At 36.2% G+C, this 18,434-nt stretch overlaps 1 protein-coding gene across 1 annotated transcript in view; it reads left to right on the top strand.

Annotated features, from left to right (window-relative positions):
* The window catches only part of LAMA2 (laminin subunit alpha 2), a 672,905-nt gene extending 667,115 nt beyond the window's left edge, over nucleotides 1-5,790 (top strand). Inside the window, 1 exon segment of the mRNA XM_047732179.1 lies at nucleotides 5,426-5,790. Within this exon segment, the coding sequence (XP_047588135.1) occupies nucleotides 5,426-5,583 (158 nt within the window). The 3' untranslated portion in view covers nucleotides 5,584-5,790.
* Nucleotides 5,791-18,434: the final 12,644 nt, after the last annotated feature.

The raw sequence follows: 18,434 nt of genomic DNA on the forward strand, positions 1-18,434 counted from the left end.
GCAAAGAAGCAGCAATTTCAAAAACACCTGGGACATATAGGAGGGAGTTATTTACTGTCCCAGAGAGACAGAGATTGCTAGGAGACTATTCCAGGAACAAAGAAGCCAGCAGATGCCGTTTCCCTCCCCTGCCTCCCACCACAGACGCACCGCCACCAGTAGGAACCAGTGCAGACCCAAGCCCCGAACACTCCAGCCTGGCCTGCTTCAGTCTTGGCTCTGTGACCTCCCTACCTCCAAAGACCAGCACAAACATTGCCAACACTGCATCTCCCAATCTCATGCTTTGCAGGGCCTCCATGCCAGCAGCAGTGGCCAGTCACTTCCCACAGAGGGCATATGTGGCATGTTAAAACTGTGCATCCTGCTTACCTGCATTTCGCAGATTGGCCTGGTCACAGCCACAGAGGCACATTCCCTCTGGCAGGTGACCAGCTCTGGCCTTGTTAAAAGGGCATACTCACCCACTACTTTTGAGAGCAAGACACTTAGCCAACTTTCCTAACACAGAGATACAAAGAGTTAGACAAAATAAGGAGACAGAGGGAAATGTCCCAAATGAAAGAACAGGACAAAATTACAGCAAGAGACCTAAGTGAAATATAGATAATATGCCTGATAGAGAATTTACAGTAATGATCATAAAGGTGCTCACTGGACTTGAGAGAAGAGTGGAGAACATCAATGAGACCCTTAACAAAAAAAAAAAAAAGAACCAATCAGACATGAAGAACACAATAATTGAAATTAAAAGTACCCTAGATGTAATAAATAACAGATTAGCAGAAGCAGAAGAACATATCAGCAACCTGGAGGACCAAGTAATGGAAAGTAATCAACCTAAGCAGGTGAGAGAAAAAAAAATTATGCAAAATGAGAATAGACTTAGAGAACTCAGTGACTCCATCAAGAGTAAGGACATTTGCATTATAAGGATCTCAGAAGAAGAACAGAGATAAAAGGGGGCAGAACACTTATTTGATGAAATAATAGCTGAAAACTTTCCAAACCTGGAAACCTAGGGAAAGAAACAGAAATTCAGACCAGGAAGCACAAAGATCCTCAACAAAATCAACCCAAGGGGTCCACATCAAAACACATAGTGATAAAAAGAGAAATTTAAAAGAAGCATGAGAAAAGAAAATAGTTATATACAAAAGGAAATCCCATAAGGCTATCAGATTTTTTAGCAGGAACTTTGCAAGCCAGAAGGCAGTGAATAATATATTCAAAGTGCTAAAAGGAAAATCTGCATCTAAGAATTTTCTATCCAGCAAGGCTATTATTCAGAATAGGAGAGAGTTTCCCAGACAAACACAGGTTAAAGGAGTTCCTGACCACAAAATCAGCCTCCAAGAAATGTTAAATAGGACTCTGAGTGGAAGGGAAAGACCATAAATAAGAGTAAGAAAAGTAGGAAGTACAAAGCAGTAAAAATACATATATCTGTAAAAATCAGTCAAGGGACTCACAAAATAAAAAGATGTGAAGTATGACACCATATGCCTAAAATGTAGGGAGGAGAGGAATAAAAAATGGGTTTAAATTTAAGTGACTATCAATTTAATATAGAGTGCCATATGCAGATGTTATGTACAAACCTATGGTAATCAAATAAAATACCAGTAATAGATATGCAAAACAAAACAAAAAAAAGGAATCCAAGTATATCACTGAAGAAAGCCACCTTATGGTGAGAAAAGAGAACGGAAAGAAATGAACAGAGATCTGCAAAAACAACCACAAAACAAATAACAAAATAGCAATAAATACATACCTATCAGATAATAATTACTTTGAATGTAAATGGACTAAATGCTCCAATAAAAAGACATTGGGTGATAGGATGAATTAAAAAAAAAAAGATAAAAAGCAAGATAAAAAAACAATATTTATATGCTGTCTATAAGAAATTCATCTGAGACCTAGAGACACCTGCAGATCAAAAGTAAGGGGATGGGGAAACATTTATCATGCAAATGAATGTGAAAAGAAAGCTAGGGTCACAATACTTATATCAGACAAAATAGACTTTAAAACAAAGACAGTAACAAGAGACAAAGAAGGGCACACTATATGATACTAAAGGGACAATCCAACAATAAGATATAACAATGGTAAATATTTATACACCCAAATACATTAAAAATTTATAACAAATATAAAGGAAATAATAATAAAGCAGTAACAGTGGGGGGACTTTAACATTCCACTTAAAAACATCAATGGACAAGTTGTCTAAGTAGAAAATCAACAAGGAAAAAGTGGCTTTGAATGACATAGGGGACCTTGGTGGATTTAACAGATATAATCAGAACATCCCATCCCAGAACAGTAGGATACGCATTCTTTTCAAGTGCACATAGAACATTCTCTAGAATAGATCACATATTAGGCCACAAAACAAGTCTCAACAAATTTAGAAAGATCCCAGTCATATCATGCATCTTTTCTGACCAAAATGCACTGAAACTAGAAATCAACCACAAGAAAAAGTCTGAAAAGATCACAAATACATAGAGGTTAAATAGCGTGCTATTAAACAATGAATAGATCAACCAAGAAATTAAACCAGAAATAAAAAAATACATGGAGACAAGTGAAAATGAAAACACAATGGTCCAGAATCTTTGGGATACAGATACAATCTTTGGGTTACAGTGGTCCTAAGAAGGAAGTATATAACAATATAGTCCTGTCTCAAGAATCAAGAAAAATCTCAAATAAACAACATAACCTTAAACCTAAAGGAACTTGAACAACAAACCCAAAACCTCAGAAGAAGTGATAAAGATTATCATAGAAATAAATGAAATAGAAACAAAAATATATATATAACAGATGAAACCAAGAGCTGGTTCTTTGAAAATTAATAAACCATCAGATTTTTAAAGAAGACTCAAAATCAGAAATGATGTTTATACCACAGAGATACCAAGGATTCTAAGAGAATATTATGAAAAACTGTATCCCAACAATTAGACAACCTAGAGGAAATGGATAAATTCCTAGAAACATATAACCTCCCAAAACCGAGTCAGGAAGAAATAGAAAATGTGAACAGACCAATTACTAGGAGTAAAATTGAATGAGTAACCAAAAAACTCCCAACAAACAGAAGTCCAGGACCAGATAGCTTCACAAGTGAATTCTACCAAACATTTAAACATTTAAAGAGTTAATGCCTACTCTCCTCAAACTATTCCAAAAAAACAAAAAACAAAAAACAAAAGAACTATTCCAAAAAATAGAACAGGAAGAAAAACTTCCAGATTCATGCTATGAGGCCAGGATTACCAAAACCAGAATAAGACTCTACCAAAAAAGAGAACTGCAGGCCAGTATTGTTGATGAAAATAGATGAAAAAATCTTCAGCAAAATACTAGGCATCTGAATCCAACAAATACATTTTTAAAAAATCACCTCTATCAAGTAGAGTTTATTCCCGGGATGCAATTTTGATGTAATAACCACAAGTCAACTGGTATAATACATTACATCAACAAGAGAAAGGATAAAAACCGTAGAATCATTTCAATAGGTACAGAAAAAGCATTTGAGAAAGTACAAAATCCATGTATGATAAAAATCCTCAACAAAGAGGTTTAGAGGGAATATACCGCAACATAATAAAGGCCATATGTAAAAAACCCACAGCTAACATCATGCTCAATGGTGAAAAACTGAGAGCTTTTCACTAAGGTAAAAAACAAGACAAGAATGTCCACTCTCATCGCTTTTATTCAAAGTCCTAGCCATAGCAATCAGGTAAGATAAAAGCAATCCAAATTGATAAGGAAGAAGTAAAATTTTCACTATCTGCAGATGACATGATACCTATATATAGAAAACCATAAACTCCGCCAAAAAACTACTAGAATGGATAAGGAATTCAGTAAGGTTACAATACAAAATCAATGTACAGAAATCCATTGCATTTCTGTACACTAATAATGAAGTGGCCAAAAGAGAAAATGAGAAAACAACCCCATTTATAGTTGCACAAAAAATCAAATACCTAGGAATAAATTTAACCAATGAGGTGAAAGACCTATTTTCTGAAAACTACAAAACATTAAGAAATTGAAAATGACATGAACAGATGTAAAGACATGCCATGCTCATAGATTGGAAACACAAATATTGTTAAAATTTCTATAATACCCAAAGCAGTCTTCCCCATCAAAATGCCAACTGCATTTTTCACAGAACTCATACAATCCTCGAATTTATATAAAACCACAAAAGATTCCAAATAGTGAAAGCAATCTTGAAAAAGAAACACAAAGCTGGAGGTATCACAATTTCAGATTTCAAGTCATATTACAAAGTTACAGTAATCTAAATAACATGATACTGACACCAAAATAGACCCACTGATCAATGGAACAGAATAGAAAGCCTAGAAATAAACCCACCTTTTTATGGTCAATTAATATTTAACAAAGGAGTCCAGAACATGTAATATGTATGTGTGTATATACATATTACATATATATATTACATATATATCATATACACTGGAATATTACTCAGCCATTAAAAAAGAACGAAATCCTGCCATTTGCAGCAACATGGATAAATCTAGATAGTATAATGCTAAACAAAATAAGCCAACCAGAGAAAGACGACCATATAATTCCACTCATATGTAGAATTTAAGAAACAAAACAAATGCACAAAAGAAGGGAAAAAAGATAAGTCAAAAAGCAAAAATGCAGATTCTTAAATATAGAGAACAAACAGATGGTTATCAGAGAGGAGGTGGTTGGAGGGATGGGCAAAATAGATGAACAGGATTAAGGATACACTTATCTCGATGAGCACCGAGTTATATATGGGATTCTTGAATCACTAGGTTGTACAACTGGAAACAATGCAACACTATATGTTTACACTAGAGATTAAAAATTTTTTAAATTTTTAAATTTTTATTTTTTATTTATTTTTTTTTTAAGATTTTATTTATTTATTTGAGAGAGACAGTGAGAGAGAGCATGAGCGAGGAGAAGGTCAAAGAGAGAAGCAGACTCCCGCGGAGCCGGGAGCCCGATGCGAGACTCGATCCCGTAACTCCAGGATCATGACCTGAGCCGAAGGCAGTCGTCCAACCAACTGAGCCACCCAGGCATCCCAAATTTTTAAATTTTTAAAAAATTCCGTTAACAAAGAGGCACCTGAGTGGCTCAGTCTTTAAGGGTCTCCTTCTGCTCAGGTCATGATCCCAGGGTCCTGGGATGGAGGCCCACATAGAGCTCTGTGCTTGGGAGGGAAGCCTGTTTCTCCCTCTACCCCTCCCCCTCCTCATGTTCCCTCTCTCACTGTGTCGCTCTCTGTCAAATAAAAAAATAAAATCTTAAAAAAAAAATACCTTTAACATAGAAGCTACATTTTAAAACTGAGCCCATTTCTCTTTTTTTTCAGATGGCCTCAACCAGTTTGGTCTGACAACCAACGTTAGGTTTCGAGGTTGCATCCGATCTCTGAGGCTCACCAAAGGCATGGGCAAGCCACTGGAGGTCAATTTTGCCAAGGCCCTGGAGCTGTGGGGTGTTCAACCTGTATCATGCCCGGTCAACTAGACAAATAAGTTTAACTCCAAGAAAGGTCCTTCAAGTATATCAAGTAAAACAAATGTATCTTACCTATATCTGTTATTAAAACTAATTTGTGCATGTGTATTGAATTCTTTCTGTACTCAGATGGTGCTAATTCAGATCCCAGACTGAATTTAAATTCAAGTTTCCTCAAGCCCATAAATATTAAACGAATTGTTTCATTCTAAATAATTACTTGTTTTGTGTGATTTTAAAAATGAAAGACAAATTAATGAATTTGCAGCATGACTTGGAATCATCTCAAGAAGAGCTCAGATGTTATTTGTGAAGGCAACTTTTTTGTTTGTTTTTACTAACTCCTATTAATACATCTACCATCCTTTTTCATGTACGTCAGTCTTGGCTTTCTGTTCAGGCCACTGAAAACAATAGTGGATTTGGCATGTTTGATTGGGAGGAAATCAGCTCCTTTACTCCCTATGTTTGAGAAGGCATTAGCAAATCATTTCCCTGAGGCAAGTTCATTAACAGGAGTTTAACTAGCCATATGAGTGGATACTTTTTTATGCTGAGTATATATTTAGAGAGTATAGATCAGATTCAGGCCAGAGAGCTTAATTACTTGATTTTCTTGTTTGATAATGATTTATAGGCTTTGGGGAGACCCCAGAACCAATTCCAAGTTCCAGAATGACAATTAAGCACATTTGATACTACAGTGTTGACACTCTGGGCTCTTCCAGTTTGCAGTGAATATCACAATATACATAATCACAGAGGAATAATGCTGAAATGCATTTTTACTTACCAGGAAACAATAAACCGAAAATGTAATAGCAATACATCGCTGAGTCTTTTTGAGTTGTAATTTAACCTGACAAATTCATTTCCTTAAAAATGTCTTTTTTTGTTCTTCTTTGATCCACTATTTAAATCATCTTCAAAAGGGTCTGTGAGAAGACCACTCTAGATTTTATTCATCAGCTTAAGAAGGAAGTGTTTTGTTTGCCCTCTTCAGTAGAAATAGTTGGAGTCTAACAATGCCAATCCTTTAAAGGAACAGTTCACATGATTGCTTCAGCAAAAGAATAATAATCGTTTCTGACAGTGCTATCTACGAGGCAAAGTTGTTTCTAATGGAGGAGGTATCCAACACACTCTTAGCATTTCATCATTGACCAGTTGCTTGTTACCGTTTGCCTACACAGTCTCATTCTAGAGCAAGTGATTCTCAACCATGGCTCCATTTTGGAATTACCTGGGAAGCTTGATTTGATCTAGGATGTAGCCTGGGCATGAGGATTTTTTAAAGTCTTCCCAGGCAATCCTAAAGTGCCATCAGGAATGAGAACCACTGTTCTAAAGAGGAAAATTATCCACTATGCCTCAAGTTGTAAAGTCATCTGAGAAACCATTGTTGACTTTGTTTTGGCCACTTTTTCACACACAAAAATAATATTGAATCAAGTTAATGCCTTTTGAGCCATCTTTAAACAATAAAACTCTTTGAAAACCAAGGTGTTTTGAAAGTGAAGGTGTTACTTCTGCACTGAACTCTGATAAGATTTGGGCTTATCTGGAAAATAAGTGGATAAAAAGAAATAAAGATGCTAAATTCCTAAATTAAAAGTTAATGCCTTTCTTTCCTGGAGCCTGAACAGAAAGAAATATAACAAATTTGAAATAAAGGTACCTAATTAATACTCCTGTGAGAGTCAAGCCCTGCTAAAGTCAATTTGTATATGAATACCTTAGAATGGTAGAGTCCAGGGGGCACCTGGGTGGCACAGTTGATTGGGTGACCAACTCTTGGTTTCAGCTCAGGTAGTGGTCTCAGGATCTTGGGATTGGGCTCTGTATCAAGCTTTGCACTCAGCATTGATTCTGCTGGGGTTCTCTCTCCCTCTTCCCCTTCCCCTACCCCTTGCACACTCCTATGCACTTGTACTTTCTTTAAAAAAAAAAAAAAAAATGGTGGAGTTGGAAGTGCCCTTTGAAATCAATAAATACAGTGATTCTTAACTTTGCTAGACATTGAAATTGCCTTGGGTACATAAGAAAAGAATCATATCTGGATATCACCCCAGACCTTAAATCTCTGGATAAGGCCCTGGTACTGGCATTTTCTAAACATCTCTAGCTGATTCTAATGTGTGAGTAAGGCTGAGAACTCAGGTTTCTACTGCCTCCATATTTTATGGGGAGGAACTGGAGGAAACCTACGGAGAGCTAATGGTGTGCTCAAAGTCCCACATTAGTTAAGTATGCCAAAGCAGTCCTAAGAAAGCTAATCTGGACCCAAGCAGAATTTATGGAATCAGGTTTTGGCTATATGTGTCCCATACAAAATCCCTATTCCAAAATGGATCATGAATTTGTATTGACAAAGCTTGTCCAAATTCTAAGATGAGAAATAAGGAAATTTTAGGAACAGGAAAAATTTCTCTAGCATATTTTAAATAAATTTTCTACCTCAATAATCAGATTCTTAGCCCAAAACAAAATGTTTCTTTCACACAATCTTATCCCCTCAATAATTTCCTCACCTCCTTCCACCCACAGCAATCATGAAGAGAGCAGAATACTTTTCATTTATTTTTCAAACACCCACTCCTACCGGGTTGCCAGCCTTCTTCTTTAAGAAGGTGCTTTGCACTTCAGAAGAAAAACATTTAGGAGGGGAGTTTTATTGAGGTTACCATGGTGAACACGGCTGACAAAGGAAAATAAGGAACTGAGCAGATTTCAGCCCCAAAGCACTAGAACACTGCCAGACACTTAAAGCTTCAATTAGTGGTTTTAAAAAATCATAACTATTTTCTCCTTCTTTGATTTAGCCTATTATCTCTAACTATAGAACTCTCCTAGATTTTCTGCTTAACAGAGGAACTGACTACTTAAGAATGGAAAATCTCAATTTTATGTTAATTATTTGCTGAAATATTTGGGAATGAACTGGTATCTACAATTATTATGGAAACAAAGCAATAGTTTTCACAAGTGCTGAAGATAGTCTTTCACTACCACTTGCGAAAGATATGACTTCTTCTTGATGCAACTTTATCTCTGTTTTTCAATGTCTTCTGTTGAATAAGAAAGGTACAAACTTACGTACTGTACTCATTTGCTTGACCAAGATTAGTACATACTTCAGATCCAACGGGTACCTGCAGGGAAAGAATGCCTCAGGCTGGGCCTGGAATTCTCTTATTTTGGAATCACGATAATGCACGTTAGTTAGTGCATTTGTGCCAGATACCCAAGTGAGCAGGAAATTTGTGCCCATTGTCAAAATGAGAGTGTTATGACACAGTGAACTGTGTTCCCCCTTCTCCAAACTCATTTGTTGAAGTTCTAGCCCACAGTACCTGAAAATGTGACTATATTTGCAGGTGGGGCTTTAAAGGGGTCATTAAGGTACAATGAAGTTATGTGGGTGGGCCCTACTCCAACATGACAGATGTCCTTATAAGAAGGGAAGAGACACAGGGAAAAGAATGTGAAAACACAGAGAGAAGATGGCCTTTTAACCCCAGAATAGAGGCCTCTAGAAGAAACCAACACTGCCAACATCTTGAACTCAGATATCTAGCCAGAATTATGAGAAAATAAATGTCCGTTGTTGAAGCTCCCCATTTTGTGGTACTTCCTTATGGCAGTCCCAGCAAACTAACACAGAGCTTTTCTGCATACATACATACATACATACAGCATCAGAATATTCTGTTTCCTTCAGAATGACCTGTACATCAGAGAAACCAATTATTTTGAACAGTGACCATTATCATTTACTTGCGTAAATGAAAAGAAAAAAAATTGAGACTAAAAAAAAAATAAAAGTCACAACATACTTAAACAGGAAGTTGTTATATGTGCCTGGGGATATTAGGAATAGCTACATAGTAATTATAAATCAAAGAAATAATGTTCTTCTCAATAACACCACTTATTGAACTTTTCAGCAGAATGGATTCTCTGGAGAGCTTTTCTGGTTTGTATATTCAAGTTTATAGAGAACTACTAATTTACCCTTGGACAAATCAAAGCCCTGCTTTATTTGGGAAAGTTGTCTCTCTGGAGTTCAACCCCCTGCAGGGACATAGCTAATAATATAAAAGGTGGTAAAAGTGGAGGTGGTGAGAAGTAATTAGATTCTGATATATTTTGAAGATGAATTAGTGTTTCCTGCAGGATTGTCTATGAAGTATGAGAAAATAAGGTACTGATAAATTCTGATCATCTGAAAGAATAAAGTAGCCATTATTCAGAGAAGGGGGTTGTAATTGAAGTGGACTTTTTACAGAAAGGAAAACCAGGTGATCAGTTTTAGATATATTAATTTTAAACTATCCACTAGGTATCTTAAGGACATTGTACCATAGGCAGTTGGATAATGAGTCTGGAGTTCAGAAAACAGGTCTGAGCTATAGATAGAACATGGGAGTCATCAGAATATTGATGTTATTTGTAGCCACATGACTGAATGAGATCACCAAGGGATTGAGTGTAGATAGAGGCCTATGGACACACCAAAATTATGACTATTAAGAGTATGGGTATCATAAAAATTACTCAGAACTTAAAAATAGGAAAAAGAAAGTATTGTTCTTTCAGTGCATTACTGGGCTTGACTTTCTATTGACTGGACTATTTTACAACTCTGTCTGATAAAGGTATCCTATAGGTTTTTGTCTCATAGAAATGTAAAGAATTTGTCTGGTTGAAGGTAGCAATTTTGTTCTAACTGAGTAATCTTATCCTAATATCCCTTTATGCGTGTGTGTGTGTGTGTGTATAAATTCTCAAATGCTCTTCAGACATGTTCATCATCTTATTTCTTCCCTCATTGAGTTAAATAAAATCTTTGACATGTGTTCACATTATATTTGCCTGAGAGTCATAAATATTTAACCTTTTGAAAACTTTAGCAGGGCAGAAGGGGAGGAGGAGGAACCAGCTGAATATGCCCTGCTTAAATCAAAACCAAAAATCAAGTCACACAATTTGTTCACTTATAAGTGAATTTTCTCAATTCCCTAACCCTATGTTTTCATTGCTACATTTCTTGGGAAGTAATTACTTTAGAAACTTAAATAATATTAACAGAGAAAAAAAGCTTAAGAAAAGAATTACAGGGGTACCTACATGGCTCAGTTGGTTAAGCATCTGCCTTCGGCTCTGATCCCAGGGTCCAGGGATCGAGCCCCACCTCCGGTTCTCTGCTTCTCCCCCTGCATTTCCTCTGGCTCTCTGGCTCTTTGCTGTCTGGCGCTCTCTCTCACTCTCTCTGTCAAATAAATAAATAAAATCTTAAAAAAAAAAAAAACAGTTAACATCTTCTTATTTCACTTTTTATTGATAATTTCTCTCTCCTGCTAGTTCAGCCTCTGATTTTTACACACACACACACACACACACACACACACACACATCCAGTCTTACCTATTTAATAATGTTGGAGCCAGGAAGAGATTCTTTGTGGCCAGATACACTATTGACTTTAAAATTCCTTTATAGAGGCTCTCTGCTCAGCAGCGAGCCTGCTTCCCCCCCTCTCACTCTGCCTGCCTCTCTACCTACTTGTGATCTGTCTCAGTCAAATAAATAAATAAAATCTTAAAAAAATAAAATAAAATTCCTTTCTAGAAGTGTGGCCCAAACTTTTGACACTCAAACTCTTGTATATAACACCTAATCATAAAAACATGCATATAATCTTTTATTTTTTATTTTTTTTTAAAGATTTTATTTATTTATTTGACAGAGAGAAATCACAAGTAAGCAGAGAGGCAGGCAGAGAGAGAGGAGGAAGCAGGCTCCCTGCTGAGCAGAAAGCCCGATGTGGGGCTTGAACCCAGGACCTGGGATCATGACCTGAGCCGAAGGCAGCGGCTTAACCCACTAAGCCACCCAGGCGCCCCAAGAAAAACACATAATATCAAGTATGAACCCCAAATCAAAACTGACCAAACAATGCTACAAATTTCAGGTGACAGTATTTCATTGAGCTGTATTTTGCATTGGAATCTCTATAGAGTATTTTCAGGGTTAAAACTGTCAGGATTTATGTAATTAAATAAATGATGGTCATGAGTCTTCTAAGAGGTATCAAATAAATCCAACCAGCCTTTCTATATAAACAGATGGAGATGGAAGAAGAGAAGGAGAGAAAAAGAGAAGGACTGAGACTTTTCTCATTTTGAAGGCAATGCCCACTTTAAATATATAGTAAAAGTAAATTTATTGGTAAATTCCTTTTGTTGGATCTTAATGTGCAGGATTCATATTAATATTTTGATTAAAATTTCAACAGTGTTTTGTTATCAAAAATGGATCAAAACCATATGCTCTAATATTTGCAATTTTTATATTTTTGTAGTATAAAACATCAATTGGTTCATTTTAACATTTTTCATTTCTTTATTTCTCAATTACAATTTAAGAAAGTTTTCCACTACTACATGCAGTCACTTCTTAAAAGTTTAAAAATATTATTACTGCAAATAATTTTGTGCCGGTAGGTAAATAGTTAACTAGACACAATTTAACAATTTATTTTTTCTTACAAATTGGTTTCTAATGTATTAGAGATAATTATGATGTACCATATATAATTTTTTATCAGATGACATAAGTTAAGAATCTGATGAGGAAATTTTGCACAAATAAATTTCATTACAGTCACAACATCAAGGTGCCCAGCATCTCTTTATTAGGTAGTAAACCTACTGAATAATTGAAAACTTGAAGTAGGTATTATCAGAAACAATAATGTGAGGATAAAAGAAAGGGGATTAATACAGAATTTTTTTCAGGGAGATTAAAATAAATTTATTAAAAATTATGTAATAATCTAAATAATATTGGTTTAAACCAATGTAATGTATGTAATTGCACTGAATTCCTAAACCATGCCAGAATATTATATTTAAAAGTATAGGATAATAAATAGCTTCACAAATGTGATTGTTCTGACTCTACTAGGTACCAATGTGCTCAAGTGTGTCCAGAAGCTCTCTCTAAAAAGTTACGGTAATAATAAAGAAGAGTCATGAGAGAACAAAGTTCTTGAAGAAATAACTGAACAAAAATGCAACAGGAACCAGAGATATCAGGATCCAGATATTAAAATCAAAGGAGTCTCTTTAAATTTAACATTGCCAAAATCCCTTTTCCTTAGAAGACTATGGAGAGTAGACCCCTATAAAATAAAAAGACAAAGAACTATTTGTTTAAATCAACCTTTCAACTAAGAATAAATTATTCTTATGCCCATGGATTGGAAGAAGTAATATTGTTAAAATGTCTGTTCTATCCAAAGCAACCTACAGATTTAAAGCAATCTCTATGAAGTTATCAACATCATTTTTCACAGAAATAGAACAAACAGTCCTAAAAATTACTGTATGGAACCACAAAAAAAGCCCAAATAGCCAAGTTATCTTGAGAAAGAACAAAGCTGGAAGTTCTCAGATTTCAAGATACACTATAAAGCTGTAGTAATCAAAACAGCGTGGTACCAACACAAAAATAGATCAATGGAATAGAACAGAAAACCCAGAAATAAATCCACTCTTACATGGTCAATTAATCTATGACAAAGAAGGTAAGAATATACAATGGGGAAAAGACAATTTCTTAATAAGTGGTACTGGGAAAACTGGATGGCTACATGCAAAAGAATGAAACTGGACAGCTTACACAATACACAAAAATAAAGGTGAGTCCTGAGATCATAAAACTCCTAGAAGAAAACATAGGCAGTAATTTCTTTGGCAACATTTTTCTAGTTATATTTCCTCAGGCAAGGGAAATAAAAGAAAATAACTACTGGGACTACACCAAAATAAAAGCTTTTGCACAGTGAAGGAAACCACCAAGGAAAAAAAAAAAAAAGGCAACCTACTGAATCAGAGAAAATATTTGCAAATGACATATCAGCAAAGGGTTACTATCCTAGATATATCAAGAACTTCTACAACTTGACACCAAATAAAACCCCAAATAACCCAATTAAAAAATGGTCAGAGGACCCGAATAGACACTCTTCCAAAAAAGCCATACAGATGGCCAACAGACAAATGGAAAGATTCTCAGCACCACTAATCACCAGGGAAATACAAATTAAAATCACAGTGAGATATCACATTATACCCATCAGAATGGCTATAATCAAAAAGACAAGAAATAACAAGTATTGGTGAGAATGTGGAGAAAAAGGAACCCTTGCGCGCTGTTGGTGGGAATGTAAATTTGTGCAGCCACTCTGGAAATTAGTATGGACATTCCTTAAGAAATTAAAAATAGAACTATCATATGATCCAGTAATTCCACTACTGGGTATTTACCCAAAGAAAAAGAAAGAACTAATTAGAAAAGATATATGTACTTCTATGTTCACTGCAACATTTTTTATAATAACCAAGATATGGTAACAGCCCAACCGGCCATTGATAGAAGAATGGATAAAGAACTTATGGCGTATATATATATATACAATGGGATATTACTCAGCCATTAAAAAGAATGAGATCTTGCCATCTGTGACAATATGGATGGACCTAGAGAGTATTATGTTAACTGAAATAAGTCAGAGAAAGACAAATACTATATGATTTCACTTATATGTGGAACCTAAAATACAAAATGAAAAAACAAATAAAGAGCAGAAACAGATCCAAATACAGAGAACAAACTGCTCGTTGTCAGGGGGTGGAGGGGTGGGAAGAGAGTGGGAGATGCAGGTTTCCAGTTATGGAATGACTAAGTCATAGGGATAAAAGGCACAGCAGAGAGAATATAGTCAATGGTATTATAAGAACATTGTATGGTGACAGATGATGACAGATGATTCTACAGTTGTGGTGAGCGTAACACAGAATTGTCCATTCACTATGTAGTGCACCTGAAACTAATGTAACATTATGTCTTAACTATACTTTTATAAAAAAGAAATGTTAGGGGCATCTGGGTGGCTCAGTCAATTAAGTATCTGTCTTCAGCTCAGATCATGATCCTTGGGTCCTGGTATCAAGCCCCACATCAGGCTCCCTGCTTAGCGGGGAATCTGCTTCTCCCTCTCCCTCTGCTGCTCCCCCTGCATGTACTCTCTCTTTCTCTCTCTCTCTCTCTCCATCAAATAAATAAAAATCTGAAAAAAAAAACTTTTTAAAATAAATTTTTAAAAAGAGTAAGTTATTTCTTAGCATCCATTTCACACACTGAGACAAACTAATGAAAGTTTATGCAACAACTGTAAAAGCTCATACGTAACAAAATATTGGGGAAAATAATATTCTATTTTGTGTAGGTTTTTAAAGTCCTTCCAAAGGTAAAAGGAAAGTACATTTATTGAACTTATGGAGCTGTAAAAGACATGTATTCCAGATTTATTCCCCTTGATTCTGAAAAGAAGTCCCTACATTTCCTTTGGGGGCCTATCCCCTCCACTACCTCTGCATCAGAAACGGGTGCCAACAATTCAATCAGGAAATCCAATCACATCCTCTGACCTACAGTGACTGGCATACTAAGGGATCCAATTAGAACCAGTGAGTTTTCTGTGAGGCTTGTGTGAAAAGATATACCCCTCTTCCAAGTTAATGCATAGTGTGCATAAGGATGTGACAGCTGGGATGGTTGCGTTCAATTTGCTACTAAGTGGAGAGCGTCCACATCTGCCAAGGGACCTCAGGATGGAACCCAAGGATGAAGCTAGTATTGCAAAAGACAGAGTAGAGAAATCGTGTCTTCGGGGAGTTAACTTCAGCTGAAGGCTGTCACAACTCTGGCCTATTCAGTTGCGTGCACTAGGTTAATTTTTTTCTTATTATTGTTAAAGCCAATATTAGAGTTTTTCTCTCACTTGGAACATTCAAGTCTTACTGACAGACATGCTAACTATATGCTACCCTATATACACATTCTCCAAGTTAATCCTCTCAACAGCTTTTCTGGCATCACTGTTATCATCCCCATTTTATAGATGAAAAAACAGAGGCTTTAAACAATTAAGGGACTTGCCCCAAGTCACCCAGGCAGGAAGTCTGGAACCATGAATTTTAAACTTGAAAACATTCACATAAGGCTCAATACTTTCTGAAAGGAAAGTCCTAGATTATTATTTTTCTTACACTTATATTATTTTTAATAAGTGGAATTTGAAGATTAAGTTTAAGAAGTAGTTATTGTGGGGTGCCTGGGTGGCTCAGTGGGTTAAGCCGCTGCCTTCGGCTCAGGTCATGATCTCAGGGTCCTGGGATCGAGTCCCGCATCGGGCTCTCTGCTCAGCAGGGAGCCTGCTTCCCTTCCTCTCTCTCTGCCTGCCTCTCTACCTACTTGTGATCTCTGTCTGTCAAATAAATAAATAAAATCTTAAAAAAAAAAAAAAAAAAAAAAGAAGTAGTTATTGTGAGCCCAGTGCTGTTCTCTTGAGAGGAGAGGTAAAGCTATCATTCCTGAATTTCTTCCCACAAATATTTTAAAATCCTAGAATATACAGTCACTATTGAGATGAGAAACATATATTTTTTCCAGCTTTCTGTAGTATATTAAGACTGTCAAGCCAGCCAAATCAGAACAAGGGTATTTATTACCGCAATATCAGGGTTTTTCATGGAACGTAAGAACAAAAGACTGACCTCGTAAGGACATGTACCAAGGACAGACAACCATCAGGTTCTACCCCAGCTCTTTCACCTGCATCTGTTTCCCATCATGTTGCTGCTCCAGTCTTCTCTCTCTAAATGGAATCCCCTGTTAGGACGGCATGTAAATAGACAACTTCCAATTACAAAGTTATTTTCAAGGAACCCACAGAAAAAGACTAGCTGTTCTCATCCAAATGTTAAATTCCTAAAAAGAAAGCATGATGGGCTGGTCAGGAATAAAGTGTTGACCTCTTGTGATCAAATCAATATGACTATGGAAAGGATTGGTTAGTACAAACATATCTGTGTAGTAACGACACTCCTTAGTGGCCCAGGGGTAGGAGCAATTATGGAGCGTAGGATTACACCAGAAACCCCAAAATCTGTTCCAATATAGTACAGAAGCAAGACAAAACCAGAAAATGTCAGTGCTAAATTTTGGGTACACAGAAGTTCAGGAAAGAAGGGACTCTGTGGGGCTATCAGGAGAGACTTTGAGCCCCTGACAGGATTTTAAGATTCTCTCATCCCATTTCTGATCATCAACTATGATTCCACACCCAATTTCAGTGTGTAAGGATTTTTTCCACACCAGCTAACAATTCTCAGAGACCAGCTGGTTCTCCTATGATTTTATGCAATTTTGACTTTGTCTACCTGGAGATACCACAGGCTAAGGGCTCAGTCCTTAGACAGCAACCTGTCCCTCCAACTTTAGGTGCCAATCGTAAGTACAGGATGTCACCTGTGCTTCTGACCAACTGGCTATAGATCAGAGGTTCCAATGACCCTCTCCTTAGGTTTGGTTAACATGCTAGAGTCACTCAGAGAACTTAGGAACATTTTGCTTACTAGATTACTTTTTTATTATGAGAAGATGTGACTCAAGAATATCCAGATGGAAGAGATACATGGGACAAGGTATGGGGTAAGGTTGTGGAGGTTTTATGTCTTCTCTAAGTGGGCCACTCTCCCCCAGTCTCCAAGTGATTGCCAACCCGGAAGCTCTCTGAACATGACATTACATAGGCACGGATGATTAATCATCAGTCATCCGTGACTGATTCACCATCCAGCCCCTCACACCTTTCTGGAAGTCCAGGGGTGGGGATGGGTGGGGTTGGGGGACAGAAACTTCCAATCTTCTAAGCACAAGGTTTGGTTTGGTCTCTTGGCAAACAACCCCTCATTAGGTTACCTAAGTGCTTTGAAAAGTCACCTCATTAACATAATAAAGGACACCTTTCCTGTACTTATCACTTAGGAAATTCCAATAGTTTCAGGAGTTCCGCACCAGAAATCAGAGGAACACCAAATGTATATTTCTTCTTATAAATCACAATATCACAGATTTGAACTTGGCCATGAGGGATTTGGGATGGAGAAAGAAAAGTAATACTAATAGGGAAACCTGAAACCTATATCACATTTTAATAAAATATTTATCAACAGAAGCTACATTGAAAAGAAATGAATTGTCATGTTGAAACTAGAGTTTCTCTGATATTCCCAAAGAGATTTTTAAGAATTATGTGATGTTTCTTAGAATCTTTCCAGAAGGACAGCTGATAAATGAATTTCTAAACTAGGTACTGGTTTTGAAATGAAAGTTTTATCACTGCAACTAAAAAATATTTAGTCATTGATTAAATGATAATGAGTTTTTTAAATCCTTCTTCTTTCTTCCCCTGCTTCTAAACAACCTCATCTGCTTGATAAATCAATCTAAATTGCTCCATAATTTAAAGGCCTAGTGTCTACTCAAAATGTTTGGTTTCTGTGTTTATTGTAGCCCACATAGTGCAAATATGAAAAAAATCTAATTTTCTTAATGGAAGGGCTATAATTGACTCACCTAATGCATTTCTGAAAGATTAATAAAGGTACTTTTTTTCATGGCAATAACCACAGACATTAAATAAAAATGTTTCTCAAGAGCGAATAGTAATCCCAGTGACCTCTTTCTCGTTATCTGCAAGCCCTTTATAAACTCACACAAGACACCGGATTCACAGTCATCTCTATTGAACTAAACTAGATTGTTTTCCTTCTCAAATGAAATAAAAGTTGTAAAACTTATATAATGACTTTTATTTATTCTCTCTAAATCCAATATCTCAGAAGTGAGAATTTTCAAATTCTAAAGTGAGATACTAATATTCATAGCCTATTAAGTCATAAAATACCTCATTCCTTTTTATTTTTAACTCTTTTCCCATTTTCTCT

This window comes from Lutra lutra, chromosome 6 (genome assembly GCF_902655055.1).
Source record: "Lutra lutra chromosome 6, mLutLut1.2, whole genome shotgun sequence".
In the NCBI taxonomy this organism is placed as follows: Eukaryota; Metazoa; Chordata; class Mammalia; order Carnivora; family Mustelidae; genus Lutra; species Lutra lutra.